Source organism: Oryctolagus cuniculus, chromosome 6 (genome assembly GCF_964237555.1).
Source record: "Oryctolagus cuniculus chromosome 6, mOryCun1.1, whole genome shotgun sequence".
NCBI lineage: Eukaryota > Metazoa > Chordata > Mammalia > Lagomorpha > Leporidae > Oryctolagus > Oryctolagus cuniculus.
The window spans coordinates 129328346-129351405 of NC_091437.1; the positions used below are offsets into that span (position 1 = coordinate 129328346).

General features: G+C 37.2%; 2 protein-coding genes across 50 annotated transcripts in view; one reads left to right on the plus strand and one right to left on the minus strand.

Annotated features, from left to right (window-relative positions):
• RIMS2 (regulating synaptic membrane exocytosis 2) overlaps nucleotides 1-23060 on the plus strand; it is a 701736-nt gene that overhangs the window by 583173 nt on the left and 95503 nt on the right. The gene's annotated exons all lie outside the window — the stretch shown is intronic.
• Nucleotides 11008-11178, minus strand: LOC108176528 (small ribosomal subunit protein uS14-like). The gene has a single exon (XM_017341474.2). The coding sequence runs from the start codon at nucleotides 11176-11178 to the stop codon at nucleotides 11008-11010; it is 171 nt and encodes a 56-aa protein (XP_017196963.2).

Consider the following 23060-nt stretch of genomic DNA (forward strand, 5'->3'; position numbering starts at 1 on the left):
ATCTCTCTTCTGCTGTACTATTTTGTTTGTTCCTTTGCCTGCTAATTGGAGGCCAACCTTTAAAATCAGCATTTCCTAAGAATCATGCATTACTTGATAGGCGTCATACATAAAATATGTCATAGAAACCAAATGAAGAAAATATTTAAGAAAGAAGACACAGGCCGGCGCCGCGGCTCACTAGGCTAATCCTCCGCCTTGCGGCGCTGGCACACCGGGTTCTAGTCCCGGTCGGGGCGCCGGATTCTGTCCCGGTTGCCCCTCTTCCAGGCCAGCCCTCTGCTGTGGCCAGGGAGTGCAGTGGAGGATGGCCCAGGTGCTTGGGCCCTGCACCCCATGGGAGACCAGGAAAAGCACCTGGCTCCTGGCTCCTGCCATCGGATCAGCGCGGTGCGCCGGCCGCAGCGCGCCGGCCGCGGCGGCCATTGGAGGGTGAACCAACGGCAAAAGGAAGACCTTTCTCTCTGTCTCTCTCTCTCACTGTCCACTCTGCCTGTCAAAAAAAAAAAAAAAAAAAAAAAAGAAAGAAGACACAATCAATTCTTGTCAGTCTTCTGAAAGGTCAAGTAAGTGACAACGGAGAATTTGCCATTGAAATTGCCCAAATGGAGGAACTTGGTAGACCTTGACAAACCTTCAGTGCTAGACAAAGCCTGATGGGAGCAAGTTAAAGAAAATGGAGGGTGAAATAGAATCAACGAAAGTAAGAACACCTAAGACATACTGAGCACTTATTTTGTGGTGGGTACTGTTTTAGGCACTTGGTGTAAATAATTTAAACCTCACAGTAATGTTATGAAGCAGAATTTATTAATTAAGTCTGAGGAAACTGAATTTTGAACACAACCTTCAAATTGCTCTATTTATTTACTTAACATAAACCAGCTACTATAATACACATCAATCTCTCTCTCTTTATATCTATCTATCTATCTATCTATCTATAAGCTTTGAAGATTTAATATAGAAGAAACCAATTTACTTGTTAAATATCAGTCCAATACAGATATTCCTTGAAGGCAGGTGGCTTTACTTGTGGCTATGCAGGGTTCAAGGCTCTTTTCATCTCGTAGCTTTACCCTCTTCTGGGACTTCAGAGCCCTCTTTGTTCAGCCAGTATATGGCAAGTTTTATGGACAGAAATTGGAAATGGTGAAGTCACTTCTGCTTATATTCCTTCGGTTACTGCTCAACCAGATGTCTGATGCTAGAAAATGTGGGGTTAGGAAATGTGGTCTAAAGATTCCCTGGGAAGGCCGGCGCCATGGCTCAATAGGCTAATCCTCCGCCTTGCGGCGCCGGCACACTGGGTTCTAGTCCCGGTCGGGGCGCCGGATTCTGTCCCAGTTGCCCCTCTTCCAGGCCAGCTCTCTGCTATGGCCCGGGAGTGCAGTGGAGGATGGCCCAAGTCCTTGGTCCCTGCACCCGCATGGGAGACCAGGAAAGGCACTGGCTCCTGGCTTCAGATCAGCGCGGTGCACCTGCCGCAGCGGCCATTGGAGGGTGAACCAACAGCAAAAAGGAAGACCTTTCTCTCTGTCTCTCTCTCTCTCACTGTCCACTCTGCCTGTCAAAAAAAAAAAAAAAAAAAAAAAAAAAAAAAAAAAAAGAAAGAAAGAAAAAAAAAAGATTCCCTGGGAAAAGGAGCAAGCAGATTTCTCTGCTAAGCAAACCATAGGCTATTATTGCCATAAAGCATTAAACCATTATTTTCAAAAATTAAAAAGCACTTTACTTCATTTTTTCTGAGAGCATACTCTTAAAGTACTATTATAAGTTATAATTAACACATTGAATTTTAACCTTCTTTTAAAATATTTATATATATTTTATATGTTATAAAAGTATAGTGGAATATGTGTGCCACTTACAAATAATTTTTTACTGAAATAGATGTGATATTTTTATAAATTTAAATCTGCTGTTCTGGTATACAATAATTAAAAGAAAGTGCTTTCTTAGTTCACAGGCTAATCATCATAGAGAATCTCATTGCTGACCAACTCTCTATAATCCTGGAACCATCCTTCCTAATGTTTATTTCTTTGAACAATATTCAGACCAGGCATGCAGAAAGTGACATGATGATAAAGCCCCACAAATATATGACCATATATTAAATACAATAATATATGTCAAGGGGTCTTTGTTCTAAGGAAGAAAAAAACTAGACATGTCTCTTCACCTCATTGGAAATCTCAAATTATCTCTACAGAAAATGATACGATAAGGATTATAACAAACAGTGTGCCTTTAATACTGGATGTAGATATATTTCTCACCTATGAAATTATAATATTTTGCACTTATAATTCTATCATGTTATTAATTAAAATTTCAAAAGCCATGCTTTTGTATTTACCAGGTTCAAGTGGTTCAAGTGTTATAGATGATGTAAACAAAATCTTACCTATAAGTGAAAACTATCAACATATGATAAATTATATTAAAGTACATCTATAGCAAGCTATCATCAGTATGTTCCTGCAAAGAAACCCAATTTTATTGTGAATGGAAATTAATCCAGTGCTTCTTAAATCTGATTTGGATTTCATATAATTTGCTGTAAAAGCACTTCTGTTTTGTATTTTCAATTGTGGCAAACCTAGATAATGGAAAATTTACCTCTAACAACTTTTAATTGTACACTTTGTCATTGTTAGATGGATTCATTTTGTAGTACAACCACAACCACTTCTACCATTTGGATATTAGTTTAGATGTTGAATGTCTCACAAAGGCCCAAGTGTCAAAGGATTGGTTCCTCAGGATGGAATTTTAATGTAGATGTGCTGTTTTGGAGGTGGGCCAAGTGGGAAGTCATTAGGGGGTGCCTTTAGAAGGCAGTTTTCGTGAGGGTGAGTTATGAAAGCCTGAGTTGACCCAACCACTCTTTCTCTGTGCTTCCTGGCTCACCACATGGTCCCTTTGCATGTGTTCTGCCTTTGCTGTCAGTGCCTTCCCAGAGGCCAAACCAGTGAGACTACCTGATCTTGGACTTAAACCTACAAAACTGAAGGCTGAAACTTTTTTTTCTTTATTAATTAGTTGCTTCAGGTGTTAGTAATGCAAAGCTGACAACCACCATCCATCTCCATGGATTTTTGTCTTGCAAAACTAAAACTCTGTACCTATTAAATAATAATTTCCCATTCTCCCTCCAGCCCTTAGCAACCACTGAGCTACTTCAATCTGTATGAATTTGGCTACTCTATGTACCTCATTCATGTTGTAGCATATTTCCAAATTTGCTTCCGTTTTAATTTTGAGTAATATAACTGTGTGTGTATGTGTGTGTGAGAGAGAGCGAGCTAGCAAGCAAGCACACTTTGTTTATTCATTCGTCTGTCAATAGGCATTTGAGCTGCTCATCTTTTGACTATTGTAATTAATGCTCCTAAGAACATGAATGTATGAATGTCTCTTCTAAACTTTCCTAATACTTATTTCTTTGTATAATACTCATGGTAGGCATGTAGAAATTGGTTTGATGATAAAGCCCACAAATACACAAGCATATATTAAATACAGTAATATATGTGGAGAAAATTTTCAGCTATTTTATGCATCCCAAGAGTGGAATTGCTGGATCACATCATAGTTTTCCAGTTTTTGAGGAACTGCCATATTGTTTTTAAGAACAGCTGCACAAGTTTACATTCTCACAAGCAATGCATGAGGAATTTGTTCCCACCTCTTTGGCACTTGTATTTTGGGGAATGTTTGTAGATGAATATGTCTTAATGGATTTGAAGGTATTATCTCATTGTGATTTTTGACCTGCGTTTCCCTATTGATTAGTGATGTTGATAATCTTTTCATGTAATATTGGTCATTTGTATATCTGTTTCAGAAAAAATGTCAATTCAAGTCCTTTGACAATTTTTAAATTTAAAATTTATCTATTTGCGAGACAGAGACAAAGAGAACTCCCATGCATTGGTTTACTCCCCAAATGGCTACAACAGACAGAGCAAGTCCAGGGCCAAAACCAGGAGCATGAATTAAAACCAGGTAACTGGAACCCAGTCATTTCAGCCATCACTTTTGTCTCCCAGGTCTGTATTAATACGAAACTGGAATTAGGACCTGGAAGAAGGTATCAAATCCAGGCACTCTGACATGGAGTATGAGTAGTCTAAGCAAGAGCCTTAACCAGTAAGCCTAATGCCTTCACCCTTTGCTTATTTTTTAATCAGGCATTTTAGTTGTTGTTTACTTGAGGAAACTTTTCAAACAGAAAAATGCCCATTTTTCAGACTCTTGAAAAGAGTTATCTGTGCATTAGTAACTTTGTGCTTGTCTGAATCCCATTAGTCTATAAATTCCTTAAGGGGTGGAACTATATCTCACTTTTGTTCCTGTTATAGCCAGGATAATAGTTTAAATACTCACTGTTTGTTAAAATAAATGAATTAATAATTCAATTAATCTCCATTATAGACAAAGTAACTTAAAAGCACACTCCTCTAGGAATTAAAATGATATACTGTTTTGAAAGCTATAAATGATCATATAAAAATATGTGCAAAATATTTTCTATTTATCATCTCATACTCTTGTTTTTTATTGTTATTGTTGATGGAAAGAATAAATAGAATTCTTGAAAGCCCTTGTTAAGAAACTTTCAATTTACTGAATCTGCAAGTGCAAATTCTCTTGCATTATCCCTTCCCAAACATGAAGGATAAGGGATTATTAGCAATTTGCTGATGAATACTTATAGCCTTTTACTCAATTTCCTAAATCAGAAACATTATTTATATATTAACTCATTAAATAAACATTTTTGTCAGCTACATTATTTGCAAGAAATCTTTTAAAATTTTTTTAAATTTACTCTAAAGGCAGAGAAACAGAGATCGCATCAGCTGGTCCACTCCCCAAATGCCTACAATGGTTGGGACTGAATCAGACCAAAGCTGGGATCTAGGTACTCAATCCAGGTTAGAGAGAGAGAGAGAGAGAGAGAGAGATCTTCCATCTTCTGGTTCACTTCCCCTAATGGACGCAACTACAGGAACTGAGCCTGGCTGAACCAGGAGCCAGGAGCTTTGTCCAGGTTTCCAAAATGGGTGTAAGGGCCCAAGTACTTTGTTTATCTTCTGCTGCTTTCCCACGAACTTTAGCAGGGAGCTGGATGGAAAGTAGAGGCACCAGGACATGGATGGGCACCCATATGGGTTGCTGGCCAGCCCTGAAGGCTGTACCACAATGCCAGCCCAGGATGCAGGTGTCTTAATCACTCTGCTAAATGCCCAAACATTATCTAACATATAGTAATTTCCTAACAAATGGAAGCTACTATTGTTCATATTAACATTAGTTTAGCTGTTAGTAGTAGAAGGCTCAGATCAACCATTACCTTACAACATATGAATGATATTTAAACTGTGAGATTAAAGCATATATAATTTGACATGGGAAATAGCAGAGACATGGAAATGTGTCTTATCAATAATCAGAATATTTGATAAATAGTGAGAAATTAGACTATTACTAGCACTGGGACCAGATAACAAATAGTGAAGGAGTCAGAACCACAGGGTTGGCAGTAGGAAGCAACTTCAGGATTAGGAGCAGGGTCACAGCAATACGAGTTAGAAAAGATTTTGTCAACCAGAAAGATGATAAATCAATAATACAAGACAATTTTATTACTTTAGAGTATACATGAGGTGGGCCTAGTTTATGGTGTTTTATATTTCTATTCAGGGAGCTAGTGCTCACAGCAGGTTAATGCCCTGGCCTGTAGTACCAGCATCCCATATGGGCACTGGTTCTAGTCCCAGCTGCTTCTCTTCTGATCCAGCTCTCTGCTATGGCCTGGGAAAGCAGTAGAAGATGGCCCAATCCTTGGGCTCCTGCATTCGCGTGGGAGTCCTGGAAGAAGCTCCTTGCTCCTGGCTTCGGATCGGCACAGCTCTGGCCGTTGCAGCCATCTGGGGAGTGAACCAGAGGATGGAAGACCTCTCTCTGTGTCTCTACCTCTCTCTGTAACTCTGTATTTCAAATAAATAAAATAAATCTTTCAAAAAATTTCTACTCACATAATTACAAATTACAACTAATTCAACAACTTAAAACAATACAAATTCACAACTTAACCATTTTAACATAACTGTGGGTGAGCTTTGCTCTCTTCTCTGTTCTGTGTCTCACAAAACTAAAATCAAGCCATCATCCAGGCTAGACTTTTATCTGAAGGCTCAAGGGAAGACTCTATTTCCAAGACCAATCAGTTGTAGGCAAAATTCAGTTGCTTGTGGTTTTGGGATTGAGGTTCCCATTTTTCCTGACATATGATCCCATCATCTTTCAGCGGACAATGACACATTGAATCCTTGTTTTACTAAATATGTCTGACTACCCATTCTGGATCTATTCTAAATACCAGCCAGAAAAAGGTCTCTACTTTTATGGGATCCTGTAATTAGAGTGGGCCCATGTGGATAATCCAAGATAATCTCCATGTTTTTAATGTCCATAGCATTAATTATGTTTGAAAATAGCCCTTTGCTGCATAATGTAATGTATTTACAGAGTCCATAGGGTAGTATATAGACATCTTTGGGCAGTCATAACAATAGCATGAAAAGAGTAAAATATGAGGGTAAGTATTTGGCTTAGCAGTTAACATGTTATTTGTGATGTCTTCATCCCAATATGAAAGTGCCTGTGTTCAAGTCCCGGCTCTGCTTATGATTCCAAATTCCTACTAATGTGCACCCTGAGGGGGGTAGCAGGTAGTAACTCAAAATAGTAGGGTTCCTCCACCCACATGGAATATCCTGATTGATTCTTGGCTCCTGGCTTTGGCCTGACCCATCTCTAGCTCTTGTGGATATTTGAGAAGTGAACCATAGAAAAGACCCTTCTATCTCTCCTTTTGAAATAAGTAAAAAATTTAAAAAATCATAGTTAAAAATATCATGAATTGTTTAATTTCAATTTTCACAACCTGAGGTGAATTCATTATCATCTCCCTTTCACATATCAAAGAATTGAGACTCAAGAGTTTCATAGTAGACATGCACAGCTCCAAAGCTGGTACTGTTTATATGACCCCACTCCCATTACTAATAGTTTTTTTATAATTATAATGTTTTTTATAATTAGTTCTTTTCATTTTAGGAGGAAAAAACTTTCTCTTCCAACTAAATATTCCTTAGAGAAGGACTTTAGCATTATAGGCATTATTTAATTTAATTGAGCCTAATTAGAAGGTATAAATAGCCAAGAGACATCCATGCTAGTAATCAGTAAAGGCCTAGTAACTGTAAATAATTAATCAATAAAGAGTTTAATACTGAGCTGAGAAATACATGGAAGGAGGTCTAAATTTCATTCAGATTAAGTGCTTTAAGGTTTCTGAGCATCAGTGTGTAAATGGAAATGCAGGGGCTGGCGTTGTGGCAGTAATGGGAAAAGCTGCCACCTGCAACCCCATCATCCCATATGGGCTCCCGTTCGCTTCCTGGCTGCTACACTTTCCAATCCAGCTTTCTGTTGATGGCCTGGGAAAGGTATCGGAAGATGACCCAAGCGTTTGGGCCCCTGCTGCCCACGGGAGACCCAGATGATGCTCCTGGCTCCTGGCTTTGGCCTGGCCCCGCCCTGGCTGTTGCAGCCATCTGGAGAGTAAATCAGAAGATAGAAGATCTCCTCTCTTTCAGTAACTCTGACTTGCAAACTAGTAAATAAATAAATCTTTTTAAAAAATACAATGTTAAGGTAAAGCCCATTTTACATGAAATTCCCATATACTCTGAATAAGCATATAGGGCTGCTAGAAACTTTTTAAAGAAATGTTTATTTTTATTTATTTGAAAGGCAGAAAGAGAGAGAGAGAGAGAGATTTTTTGTATACTAGATCATTCTCCAAATGCCCACAATAGCTAGGGCTAGGCCAGGCTAAAACCAGTATCCAGTAACTCCATCCAGGTCTCCCATGTGGGTGACAGAGACTCAAGGACTTGAGCCATCACCCGCTGCCTCCCATGCATCCAGGCATCCAGGAAGCTAGGTTGGAAGCAGAGGTGGGACTTGATCCCAGGCACTCTTAGCGGATGAGGTCATCCCAAGCATCACAGTGCCTATGCTGGGTGCTTTTAACTCAGCTGAATCCTGTTCCTGTTACCTACTAGGAAGATTTCCAAAGACAGTTGCAGTTATTTGTTGGAAATTTAATAAAATCCTAAATAAGTAGTATAACTATGAGTGATGACACCTGGAGTAATTATAACTCATTTTCCCAGTACATGCAAAAAGGTAGAACTGTTGTTAATTGTCTCCCTGGGGTTTGAAAGCTGTTTGGTGTTTGCAGACTTTGCAGATTAAAAAGCACCAACGTATAATCATTTTTCTTCTCTGGACAAATCCTTGCAATTTTTATTTTAGGATGATGCGTTTTTTTCATGACACTTTGTTATTCATTACCTTAGAACATTTTAGTATAACATTGTTCAGTAAATATTTATTGAATTTCTACTATTTGACAAATAACATAGTATGTGCTAACTGGGGTCCTCCTCATATGCTATGTATGTTACAGTGAGAGAGACAGCCTTCACAAGTGAATTAATTTATAATTAAAGTTACAAGGCTTACCATGTTGGAAAAGTACCAGTATGTAAGTATCTGGCTTGTCTTTCTATCCACAAAGCCAAATGATCTTTTGATTTAAATTCAACATAATAGGATCTGAATTTGTACACTATATGAGTACTGTTAGGAAACAGGCCATAGATTCTAGCCTAGAATATTCTAGCCTAGAAATATGCTTGGAATTAAAATAATGGAAAGTGGAGTATTATATACTGCTCTAGGCATTAAAAGTTTGGCACTAACATATAAATGTGATTTCTATAACTTTTATCCAAAGAGCGATTTGTTTTTGTTTTTGCATTCTGAAAAATATTTTTAATTCACTGTTGGTTGAATCCAAAGATGCAGAAACTATGGATTTGAGGACTTAGTATAAAATAATTTTATTGCCTTTTATTTTTGGAGAAAAAAACTTCATTTCATAAAATAAACACAAATTTCTTTAATCATCCTTGTATTTTTTAAAAGCAACCTATTTTAACATATAGAAAAGTCATTTTCTTCTGAAACTAGAGCTCTCTGTGTCAAAGGGCAGATGAATGGCCAAAGATTGCTGGCTGTCATCCCAGCTGAGTTCCTCTTTAAGGAACTGAACTTAGTCAGTTGTGAAATTACCTTCATAGAAACTCCAACTGAATAAAGCTCTACTTTTCTATATTTTTCAGAATGCATCTGTACTGAATATGGAAAGGTTTTTTTCAGTACTCACTATTCATATAGAATTTACATTGATATAAGCATTATAAATAACTTAGAAATATTTTAAAGAATATAGAAAAGAGTGCATAGGTTATATGCAGATTTGACTTTTATTCAAAGGCCTTGAGCATCCACGAACTTGATTATCCTTAGGGTCCTGGAAGCTGTCCCCCTGAGTGCAGAGGGACAATGGTATCTGTGCTTTAAAAACAATTGCAGTGTAACCAACAGTGAGGTAGATGGCATTCCATATAACTACATAAATGGTATGTGTGGAAGCCCATTGCTGATTTCTTTTTCTCTAAAGATTTTTTTATTTATTTGAAAGTGAGAGTTACAGAAAGACACACAAACACACACACAGAGAGCGAGAGAGAGCGAGAGCGAGAATGAGAGATCGATCTTTCATGTGCTCTTTCACTCCCCAAATGGCAGCAGCAGCTGGGGCTGAGCCAAGCCAAAGCCAGGAGCCTGGAACTCCATCCGGGTCTCCTGCATGGATGAAGGCTCCGAAGAACTTAGACCATCTTCTGCTGCTTTCCCAGGTGGGTTAGCAGGGAAGTGAATCAGAAACAGAGTAGTCTATACTCAAATGGAATGAGCCAGAGCACACGTGGGATGCTGCTGTCATAGGTGGTGGCTTAACTTGCTGCACCACAACGCCAACCACTCCATTGCTTATTTCTAACTAGAATGGAAAACTGCAGTTTATCGCTTTAAGGAAATGTAATAATTTTCCTTTAAAATCACATGTATTACTGAATGCACAGTTTCAAAGCAATAAGGATCCTCTCTTTGAGTTATGTTTTAGAATATAATTCTACTTACAGTCAGATCTTTTTTGTTTTATATATATATATTTTTTTTTGACAGGCAGAGTGGACAGTGAGAGAGACAGAGAGAGAAAGGTCTTCCTTTGCCGTTGGTTCACCCTCCAATGGCCGCCGCTGCAACCGGTGCACCGCGCTGATCCGATGGCAGGAGCCAGGATCCAGGTGCTTTTCCTGGTCTCCCATGGGGTGCAGGGCCCAAGCACCTGGGCCATCCTCCACTGCACTCCCTGGCCATAGCAGAGAGCTGGCCTGGAAGAGGGGCAACCGGGACAGAATCCGGCGCCCCAACCGGGACTAGAACCCGGTGTGCCGGCGCCGCAAGGTGGAGGATTAGCCTATTGAGCCACGGCGCCGGCTTTGTTTTATATTTTATAGTGGTGAAGACCAAGTGATTTTCATTCTTTTCATATTTGAATAATCTTCTTATATTTAGTTATGAATTAATTTATTCTGAGTTATACAGTCTGAACTTTAATAAAATTTCCTCACAGATTTTACATAATAGATTCTTATTTTTAGTCATTTTAATCATATTTATTTTTTCTTGGATATACATCTGTTTTGCATTTATCTTGAAGTGTAGAAATGTAAGCTTGGAAAAATTATAAAGGTATATATATTCTTTCTGGCTTTTTCAGTGAATATTTGTGTGTATTAGCAAGACTTTATAATGTCTTTTTGAATAAGAAAACTGTATATGTTTGTTTAGTTTTAACCTGATTTACACTCTTTGTCTTTCATAGTTGCTAGTTTTTTTTGTCATTGATATAATTTTTATATAAATTGAAGTTCTTTATTTTATGTACATGGAGGTAGCATGACTTCCCATAGTGCTGATGTATTGAAGAATCCATTCAAGGAAAATGAATTAGTCCAATTTAACAAAGTTGATATCCTTCACATACTGATGGGAACACTGGCGGCACACTTTGAACCCATATTTCCGGTTCAGACCTTGTGGATTTGTGCAGATGCGGCAAGAGTGGGAACCCTGGCCAGATTTTTGCAGGTGGCTCCAGTAGGGCTGCTGGTGACCCATCTTGCTTTCAGAGTGCAACGAGGGAAAAAGCATAATTGTTGTTTTGTTCCTAAATAGTCCTCACTGAGTTTCCTTCTATTTTCCATGAAATATTTCCATACACTAAGGATAGTTAAAATGCCATTATATTCAAATATTGCTTAAAATTTTAAGTGGGTGATCAGATTAGCATTCAGCACTTTGATTTTTAAAAGCATTATAAACTAAAAATACTGATTAAGTATAATTAATTGTGTTTTTAATAAATAAAATGTATTTTGGAGGTATTTAATAGAATATTAAAAATGTATTTTGGAGGTATTTAATAGAATATTAAGAATTATTCAAATTAGACAAATCCTAAATCCACTATCAAAAAACTTATATTAGAGAAGGTACATTTTATACCAATCAGTTGCTGTAAGATTTCAAAAAGATTACTTCTTATTAGAATGGGATTTCGGATAATTTCTTGGAAAGGTTGTGATTTGAGCCAGATTTCAAAGAATAAGTTGCATTTCTATAAAATGACATAGTGTCAATCATAGAGAACTTCAATAGTTTATGATAAGTTTAGAAAAACATATGATGTGCAAGAGAAATATGAGTGATCTCATTTAAAGATTATGTTTTTGAGTTTTTCTTGAGCAATTGGAACTCTTTTAATATTTGGCAGAATAGTGAGGGGGGCAGAGATAGGAGAAGTTATGGTATGCTCAAGGAACTACATTATGTTCAGTGTAACTGAAAGAGAGTCCAAGGGATAGAGGGAGAGATAAGCCTGGAGACTTGGACATGTAATACACTGAAAGTTAAGGTAAAGAGCTTGTAATTTACCCTAAAACTATTTATATGTGCACCAAAGTGCAGAAGACAAGAGACAGGGAGAACCTGCTAGAGAGCTTTTCAGTGATCTTTCAGCAAGTAAGTGCTGGGACAGGCACTGGGTGTTGCAGATTGAGCTGCCACATGGAACATTCTTATCCCGTATTGGAATGCTACTGGAATTACTTGCTTCTGATCCAGCTCCCTGCTAATGCACCTAGGAAGGAAGTGGACAATGGCCTAAGTACTTGGGTCTCTGACACCCACAAAGAGGACCCAGATGGAGTTCCAGGCTCCTGGACTCATCTGGACAGCCCCGGCTGTTGCAGGTACTTGGAGAGTGAACCAGCAGATGGAAAAATCAATCTTTCTTCTCTCTCTCTCTCTCTCTCTCTCTCTCCCTCTCTTTTTTTTCTTTATTTCCTTTTTCTCTCTCCCCCTCCTTCCCTTTCTCTTTTCCCCTCTCTCTGTCACTCCACCTCTCAAATAAATAAATCTTTTGAAAACAAAGACCTGAACTAATATTGAGGAAGGAGAAATGTGGATGAATTCTGTAGAAACAATCAATAAGACTAGGTGATAGGTTATAAATGAGGGAGACAGGAGACCAAAGCTGATTTCTGAAAATCTAGGTTGAGTAACTTGGTAGTCAAGTATTGTATTATTTATAGAGATGGGGGAACCAGATGAGGAGCAATGAGAACAATGAGGTTCCTTTGAACACAAACGTCCATCTCTTTAAGTACTTACTATGAACCAGTCACTTGGCTAAATGCCCCATATGCATTATCTTTATGTATTTATTTTCAACACATTGTCTCATTTAACTCTCAGTAAATATTATCTATTAAGATGTAAAGAGGTTTATATCATCAGGGTTAAACTAGAATGTATGTGGTAGAATTTGAAAGCAGCAACAATAGAGAAGCAAAGAGAAAAAAGTGCTCATTCAGCAGCTGGCAAACTATAAACCATAGGCCAAACTCAGCCTGATAGATTTTTCTGTTTTTTCTTATTTTGCTTGATAAATAAAGTTTTATTAGAATGTGCCCAAGTTTACTTCTAATGTATTATCTGTGGTTATTTTTATGCTACACTGGCTCAGATGAGTGGTGAGTGTCTGCTGGTCAAAGAAACCAAAGACCAGCAAATCCTAAATGATTTACCATCTGGCCCTTTAATGAAAAAAATTGCCCCTTTCTATTCTAGTTGATGTAATTAGGGATCCTAACATGATTTTATTCTCTAAGATGAGGTAAGTATTTATATATTTGAACTTAAAGGGGAAGGAATATTATACATACAGGAGAGGAAATGACTTAAGTGTGGAATAATTTTTAAATCTCAAAATATTATAAAGAACTCTAAATGTCATTTAACCCAGCCAACCTTCGACTTCATGCTTAATATTAAGTTTTGTCCAAGCTCCAAAAGAATTTCTCTTCTTAGCCTAGAGAATCACATCAAGATTCTCCAGTCTGGAGGCCTTCCTCTGTTGTGAGAAAGTGGGCGCTCTCTCATTTTTGGTTCACTGAAAATGCTTCCTCTCACTTTTGATATTTTGGTTTTTTATTTTTTTATTATTATGGCACACTATTTAAGAATGTAAAACAAAGACAATAATTTAAATACTCATACCTTAAAAGAAAAATTATTTGAAGTGAGTGTTCATTAGCATTTGTATGCTTAATCCAGGATGCTATTAGAAGACTCTTGTTTCTTACTCCATAATCTGGAACTTCTCTGTGAGCCTCATCTGTGCAGGGTGGGAAATTCTGCTCCTTGTGGATAGCTGTAGTTTAATATTGGCTGCCATTATTGATTTTAATGAATATCAGATTATTTTAGTGAAATAATCATCAATGTCTTGGTATATATTTATTCACAAGAGTTGCTACAAGGTTATGAAACATTTTATCCATAACAAAGAAAAAGCTACAAGCTTTTGCTTTCTTAAAGTATTTCCTACTCTAGCTATTCTGATCTTTTACATTGATTCTGATTCTAGGACTTAGAATCTTATGGTTTGGAAATAAAGATTAGCATCAAAGGACCATTTTACCTATTAGTAAAGAAGTTTAGGAAAAGAGAATAGAGGGAGTAGAATTTAAACCAGGCTGTTGGTCTACTTGATAACAGATTCCTGTGTGTGTGATGTGATGATTTTTGTATGTGTGATGATATTCTGAGCTTTTTCATTTGCCAGTCCCTATTTTATTTTATTTATTTTTAAATCTTTGTTTATTTCCATCTACTTGAGAAAGACAGAGATCTTCCATCCATTGGTTCACTCCTCAATGCCCACATTAGCTAGACTAGGGCCAAACCAACATCAGGAGCGTGGAACTCCATTTGAATGTCCCATGGAGATGCATGGTCCTAAGCACTTAGACCATCATCTAATGCCTCCCAGGATACATTAGCGAAGAGCTGGATTGGAAGTAGTGTACCTGGGACTTGAAGTGGCACTGTGTTATAAGACGTGGGCATGCCAAATGGCATTTTAACTTAATGCACCACAGGTCAAATCCAGTCCACCTTTTGTTTAAAAATTTTAAGGAGCACATAGGGCTAAAATCAAGTTCAGGCATAATGATAATATATCATCTTGATATTTGTTTAGTGGCATATTTATTTGGGGGAAAATGTTTTATTTCTTAAGCCAAATGAAACAGAGATAAGAAGCAGGAGGAGAAATAAGTGATATTTGTTGCCATTCCAGCTATGTTCTGGGTACTCTGCAAGCACTTTCTAACTTATTAAGTTTTGATTCCCATATTTGCTCTTTGAAATAGGGATTACAACCTCTGACTTTCATGTTTTACATGAGGAAATCGAAAAAAGCTATAAAAAGAAGGGTGGTGGGGGAAGAAGAAAACACAAGAAATGATTTTGTGAGGCAAGCAATTTTCTGTTGGTCTCCACTTTCTCTTCTCTTTGAATGGACAACTTTGTGTATCTGATCTCCTTTAAGTGTTTTCAGATTTTCACACTTTTCTCAGGAAGTAATTGACTAACTCTTTTTAATTAAGATGTAGGACAGGGACTGGTGGTGTGGTGCAGAGAGTTAAAGCTCTGCACAAGACACTGGCATTCCACACTAGAGTGCTGGTTTGGGTTCTGACTGCTCTGCTTCTGATCCAGCTTCTTACTCTTGTGCTGGGAAAGCAGTAGAAGATGGACTAAGTGTTTGGGCCCCTGCCTCCCATGTTGGAGACCCAGATGGAACTCTGGACTCCTGGCTTCGGTTTGACCCACTTTGAGCTGTTGTGGCCATTTGGGGTCTGAACCAACAGATGAAAGATGTTTCTCTGTGTGTCTCTTCTCCTTTCTCTGTCAATCTACCTTTCAAATAAATAAAATGAGTGTTTTTTAAAGGTAAAGAATAGTTGGAAATGCTTATAAACTTTATTTGTGAGACTCTAGGCATCAACAAGTGGAGGTAGAAATTTAGCAAGGCAGAGTGTCTGACTATTTATCCAGAATCACCCCTGTGATGGTTGTATACTCTCTTTTTCCTTCTCCAAATGCACCTTTGAAGAGTTGCCATTTTCATTAAGCCCAAGGACCTGGTACTTGTGTAAACATAACTGTTTTAGCATAATGACTTTTCAGTCATTTTTCAGTTGCAGTAACAAACACAGATGCTTCTTTTTTCCCATTATTGAAAACCAAATCCACAAACCACATTGGAACTTGTTCCTAAAGGTGGACTTTGTAGAACAGAGATACAAGGAACAGACAGAGAACAATACATCATCATTAGTCATGTGAAATTTTTACACCTTGGAGAAATTCTTTCTACAAGGTTAAGGAACCATCACTGAATAGGCCCAATAATCTCTATAGATCTGGATGTGGCACAGTTGGTAATAGTGGCTGAAATTATGTCAATCTTGAGAAATTGTTTCACCATTGATGCATATCTGTAATTCTAACCTGCTCACATCTGTACTGTCTTGCATTGGCTGCATTGCCTCTCACAATACATGCTTCTCCACTTCTGGTTTCCTGACTAGTATTGACATAACTTTGCTACATCTCCAACTCTTCAGCTCTGACTTCTTTTCCTGTCTTTTATTCTAAATTCATCTAAGAACAAAGATGATGAGTAGATTCACTAACCATTTCTCTTCTGGTTGGAATAACATGCTGAACTAGGAACAATCTAGAAACTTTCTCTGATTGGATCATAAATGTGACCAACCTCCACCATTGTTTCTATCACATCAACATCATCATACTCCTCAGTGTGTTCCTGCACACCAATACTGTCCTGGCTTCAGGTCGTAGTGGGCCTGGTTCTATTCTCTCACAAACTTTAATCTTGGTGTTTTAAGCTATTGGTTTACTTTCTCTTGCTTTGAAGTTACAGTAGCTGTTGCCATAGTAGTTGTAATGGCATCTCCACAGCTTGGAGACACAAGGCAAGACTTTCCATAATAAAGACAAAATAGGTAAACATTATATGGTAATTTTCTTTTCTTTTAGAAGAAAAACAATGAAATATAAATAATTGAATGTTCCACTACGCTCTCCCAATATTTCTTTATAGAATTTATTGTATACTTTTACACTTCTATCTGAAGTTGCAATGGTTTTATGTACTATTTTATCATTAGCAGCCATTAATAATATTTATTTACTAAAATCAATGTGGATATTTGACATACATAAGAAAGCAACATTCCAGAATTGAATTTACACTAAAATATGGAAGGTCAGTGGGCACATTTGTGCATATCACTTCTGTGAGTAATATGTTAAAATGTAATTAGGGGTAATAAATAAGGCTATATTTCCATTGCTTCTAAAGAAGATAACTCCATTTTTTAAAAATTGAATTAATAGAGTAAGACTGGCATTAAGAACATTTTGTGGATGTGAAACCAAAGAAAAGTGTTGAATGACTTCCTCCAGGTCTTATAGTAATATTACTATTGAAAGTGTCTATAAGAGGTGGCTCATTGTTTAATGATGTGGTGGTACTGCTTTTGTACACAGCTATATTATGGATAGCAATAATTTCCTTAGAGAATACATTAGGATATCAAATGTATATTATATGAAATCTCTTTACCTTTTTCAGAATTGGACAGATTCATTTGGCTTAGCATCTCACAAGTTTATGCCCAATTTCTAGCTTTTACATATCATTAAAAATTTTCATAACATAAATGATAATAAGAAAAAAATTTTAAATGCTTAACATTGATCATTTAAAAACAGTCACACAGGCAAAAATGGAAGAATCGCACATTGGTGCCTAGATAGAAGGTAGTCTGCTATTTTCAAATGATAATGTAAGAACAACGTAAGTACACAGTTTTTTCTACATTACTGACTTCATAAAAACAGAACACAGATAGCTGCATTGATTGAATGTTATTGTAAGCTCCCTGAGGACAGGGATCACATTTATCTTTTTAACAATAAAATACTGACTCAGTGTCTAGCACTGAATCAATATATGCTAATTTTATAAATATAACAAATCAAGGAAATTGGCATTCAATAATGGTGTCTCCATAATGCATTTCCCTTTGGCCCTGGTTCTAGCTTTTTAGGAGATGTAAAACTGTATATAAGGAATTCTAGTGATTTGTGTCTACCATATGAAAGAAGGATAGGAAGTAGGATATGAGTCTGAGACTATATGAATTTTCTATTGCTGCTGTAACAAATAACCACACATTCAGAGACACTAGACAACTCAAATTTGTGATCCTGTACTTTCTGTAGGTCAGAAGTCCAGGTGCAGTCAGGTTCAGCTCGTTCTCTGCATTGAGTGTCTCAAGGCCAAAATCAAGGTGCTGGCAGAACTTTGTTTCTTCCTGATGCCTCTGAGGATGAACCCTCTTCTGAGCTGATTCAAATTGTTGACAGAATTCCATGCCATATAGTTGTGGGACTGAATTCCCCAACTCCTTGCTGGTTGTCAGCAGGGCACCATTCTCCCCGTCTGGAAGCAGTCTGCACTCCTTGGTTCATTGGTCTCTTCTCCCATTAACAAAGACAGAAATACTGAATCTGGTCCTCCCCATACTTCCACCCTCTCTGTCTTCTGTCGCATCTGTTCCCTGCTTCCCTCTTCTGATGAAATTCTGTGACTGAGTCTTGTGCCTTATTCTACTTTTAAAGACTCATTTTGGCCCATGTGGGTAACACAGAACAACCTTCCAGTTTTAACATCAGTACCCAGGTTAGTGTTAGATTAACCACAGAATGGAATCTTGAGAGGACATCTTTAGAAATCTGTCTACCACGGAACTTCAGGGACATTAAGCCATATTTTATAAATGAGGGTATTTGGTTTTGTACTAAAATCTACATCTTGTTATTGCTGTTGATATTACAAGCCTTCTGGGGCTGGCATTATGGAAAAGTGGATTAAGCCACCTCCTACAATGCTAGCATCCAAAATGAGCACCAGTTCAATCCCTGGCTGCTCAACTTCCCATTCAGCTCCATGCTAATGCACCTGAAAAAGCAGTGGAAGATGGCTGAAATACTTGAGCCCCTGCATCCACGTGGGAGACCTGCATTGAGTTCCTGGCTCCAGCTACAGCCTGGCACTGCCACAGCAGTTGAGGCCATTGAGGGAGTGAACCAGCAAATGGAAGATCTCTCCTGCTCTCTCTGTCATTCTGCTTCTCAAATAAAAAAAATAAATCTTCAGAAAACAAAAAAGATGTTACAAGCCTTAGTGTTGTCACATTTAACTGTTCTGATCATGTCTCTTCCACAGTTCAGGAAATTAAGGGAAGGTTGTATGCCACACTTAAAACATAGTTAAAGTAGTGAGCCACCATGATGGTGGCAACAGGAGTTGGCATGCAATATCAAAGTTATTGGATTTTTTAAGAAAGTCACTATGCTCAAGATGTGCCTTTCCAAATGGAAAGTCTCACACCATTGCTAGCTTGAGATATTCTAGATTTTATTTTATTAAGGAGAATGAGAATATCTTTGCAATTGCTAAGGAATACCAAGCTAAACAGTAATTCTTAGACATTTTAAATGATTTGTTTCATTGTTGAACCATAGTCCTGGTTTGATCAGAGACAATGCCTTTATCTTTGCCTCTGTGTCATTGGACATAGGGTACCTGAGCATAACAATATCTCATCTAAAAACCCCAAATAAATGATTCTTACTAATTAAGAACCAAGATATTCATGGTTATCTTAACTAAAGGATCATAAAATGGACATTTTTATACTTGATACCAGTGACTACATTTCAGTGACGGTACACTATCAGTGTCATGAAGTAGATTTCTGTGATTATAAGCTTCTGGCAATAACTCGGTTCTTCACGCTCATGCTTATTGCAGAAGATTTTAAGAAAATATTTTCTGGATTTGCACTGAAAAACATGACTTCCTCTTTGCTTTGGCTAAGTTTTGTTAATAGTACTTTGCAAGACTGTCAATTTTCACTTGATTAAAAAATATGGGATTTTATACATAATTTATACTATGAATTAATACACTTCTCTGTAATTTACATAAAACTTAATTTGTTACCTAGTAAACTGGACCACTTAAGTGGCTTGGCTAGGAAAATACTGTAAAGTGATAGGAAATAATTTTTAAATTATAGAGTTCTGATAAATACACACCTATTTTAAATATAATCAATCCTTTGTCTTTCTAAAAATACATAAATCAAAAATGTTTCCTTTTCTGTTTTTAGTTTATATAACTAATACCTGCTTTTATTACTAAAAACTAAAATAATACAAACACCTATAATAGAAAATAAAAGTTTTTTTCCTCAGTTCCTTGCCGCCTCTGCATGGATTTCATCTCCCAGAGATAGTTGCTATTACTGTTTAGTTGCATAATTGTCTAAATTTTACCTTTGCACATGTCAGTACATGCTCTCCACATATTCTGTTGCAATTTGCTATTTCTTTTTCACTTAAATATGTATTTTTTGAATTTTTAAATGTTAGTATATATAGATATATCTCAACTTGTAGGGAATTCTGTAGAAAACTCTCCTTTTCAATTTAAGATATATAAAGTTCATGTTTTTCATTTGTACAGATTTAGGAACATAGTGATACTTCTCACCCATGCTTCTACCCTTCCTCCTTTCTCTCCTGTTCCCCCCCTTAACTGTTACAATGATCTTCTCTACATTCATAAGATTAACCCTACACTGAGTAAAGAGTTCAACAAATAGTATGAAGGAAAAAACACTATTCCACACAACAGAAGAGACAAGGGCTGAAAACACTCATTGAATCTCAAAATGTCAGTTTTGCTCCAGTACATTACATTTTTTGGTACTCTATTAATTACCACAGATTAAGGAAAACATATGGTATTTGTCTTTTTGGGACTGGCTTATTTCGCTAAGTATAATGATTTCTAGTTGTATCCATTTTGTTGCAAAAGAAAGGATTTCACTTTTTTATGGCTGAGTAGTATTCCATAGTATATATATACTATAATTTATCTAGTTAGCAGTTGATGGACAGCTGGATTGATTCCTTATCTTAGCTATTGTGAATTGAGCTGCAATAAACATGGGAGTACAGATAACTCTTCCATATGCTGGTTATCTTTTGGTTTGAGTAAATTCCAAGGAGTGGGATGGCTGGATCATATGGTAGGTCTGTGTTCAGATTTCTGAGGTATCTCCAAACTGTCCTCCACAGTGACTGCACCAGTTCACGTTGCCACCAAGAGTGGACCAGGGTACCTTTCCCCCACATCCTCAGGAGCGTTTGTCGTTTGTAGAACCATTCTAACTGGCATGAGGTGAAACCTCATTATGGTTTTGATTTGCATTTCCCTTATGGCTAGTAATCCTGAGCATTATCTCAAGTGTCTGTTGGCCATTTGAATTTCCTGTTTTGAAAAATGCCCATTCAAGTCCTTTGCTCATTTCTTAACTGGATTGTTTGTTTTGTTGTTGAACTTCTTGAGCTCTTTATAGATTCTGGATGTTAACACTTTATCACTTTCATAGTTTGCAAGTATTTATCCAATTCTGTTGGTTACCTCTTCACTTTTCTGAGTATTTCTTTTGCAGTACAGAAGCTTTTCAGCTTGATGTAATCCTATTTTTGAGTTTTGGCTTTGATTGCCTGTGCTTCTAGAGACTTTTCCAAGAAGTCTTTGTCTATGCCAATGTCCTTCAGAGTTTCCCCAAGGTTACCTAGTAATTTGATGGCATCAGATCTTATATTTAGATCTTTGATCCATTTTGAGTTGATTTTTCTGTAAGATGTAAGGAAGGGGTCTTGTTTTATACTTCTGTACATGGAGATCCTGTTTACCCAGCACCTTTTGTAGAGGAGACTGTACTTTTTCCGTGGATTGATTTTAGCTCTTTTGTCAAAGATCAGTTGGTTTAGATGTATTGATTGACTTCCGGAGCTTCTGTTCGGTCTACTTGTCTATTTTTATGACAGTACCAAGCTGTTTTGATTGTAACTTCCCTGTAGTATGTCTTGAAATCTGCATTGTAATGCCTCTCACTTTGTTTTTGTTGTATAAGATTGCTTTAGCTATTTGGAGTCTACTGTGTTTCCATATGAATTTTAGCATCATTTTTTTCTATATCTGAGAATTTCATCGGTATTTTGAAGTGTTTGTGGTAGTATGCACATTTTGATGAGATTAATTATTCCAATCCATGAACATGCAACATTTTTCCATCTTGGAGGTCTTCTATTTCTTTCTTGAATATTTTATAATTTTCATCATAGATATCATTCACCTCTCTGGTTAAATGTATTCCAAAGCATTTAATTTTTTTCTGCAGCTATGGTAAATGAGATTGATCTTAGAAGTTCTTTCTCAGCCATGGCATTGTCTGTGTAAACATAGGCTATTGATTTTTTTGTGTTAATTTTATGTCCTGTCTCTTTATCAAACTCTTTTATGAGTTTCAGTAGTTTCTTAGTGGAATCTTTTGGTTCCCCCTATGTATAGACTCACGTCATCAAAAATAAGGATAGTTTGACTTCCTCCTTTCCAATTTGTATCCCTCTAATTTTTTTTTCTTGCCTAATGGCTCTGGTTAAAAATTCCAGGACTAAATTGAATAGCAGTGGTGAAAGTGGGCATCCTTGTCTGGTTCTGGATCTCAGTGGAAAAATACTTTCCAACTTGTCTCTATTCAATAAGATGCTGGCTGTGGGTTTGTCATAAGTTGCCTTGATCGTGTTGAGAAATGTTCCTTATATACCCAATTTGCTTAGGGTTTTCATCATGAAAAGATGTTATATTTTATCAAATGCTTTCTCTACATCTATTGATATAATCATAGGTTTTTTTAAATCTTCAGTTGTTGATTTATCACATTTCTTAATTTGCAAATTTTGAAACATCCCTGCATACTACAGATAAATCCCACTTGAACTAGGTGAATGATCTTACAGATGTGTTGTTGGATTCAATTAGCTAATACTTTGTTGAGGATTATTGCAACTATGTGCATCAGGGATATTGGTCTATAGTTCTCTTTCTCTGTTGCATCTTTTTCTAGTTTAGGAATTAAGGTGATGCTGACTTCAAAGAAGGAGTTTGGGAGAATTCCCTCCCTTTCATTTGTTTTGAATAGCTTGAGAATTATTGGAATTACTTCTTTAAAAGTCTTGTAGAATTCTGAAAAAGCCATCTGGTGGGCCAGTGCTGTGGCATGGCAGGTAAAGCCACCGCCTACAGTGTCAGCATCTCATATGGGTACCAATTCAAGTCCCTTCTGCTCCACTTCTGATTCAGTTCTCTGCTATGGCCTGGGAAAGTAGTAGAAGATGGACCAAGTCCTTGGGCCCCTGTACCCATGTGGGAGACCTGAAAGAAGCTCCTGACTCCTGGCTTCAGATAGGCACAGCTCTGGCTATTGCAGCTATCTGGGGATTGAACCAGTGTATAGAAGACTTTCTCTCTCTCTCTCTCTCTCTCTCTTTCTCTCTCTTTCTCTCTCTTTCTCTCTCTTTCTCTCTCTTTCTCTCTCTCTCTGACTCTCCTTTTCTCTCTCTCTGCAACTCTGACTTTCAAATAAATAAATAAATCTTTGGGAAAAAAAGAAGCCATCTGGTCCTGGGCTCTTCTT

Coding starts and splice junctions, on each gene's coding strand:
- LOC108176528 (XM_017341474.2), bottom strand. CDS start 11,178: ATGGGTCACCAGCAGCCCTACTGGAGCCACCTGCAAAAATCTGGCCAG.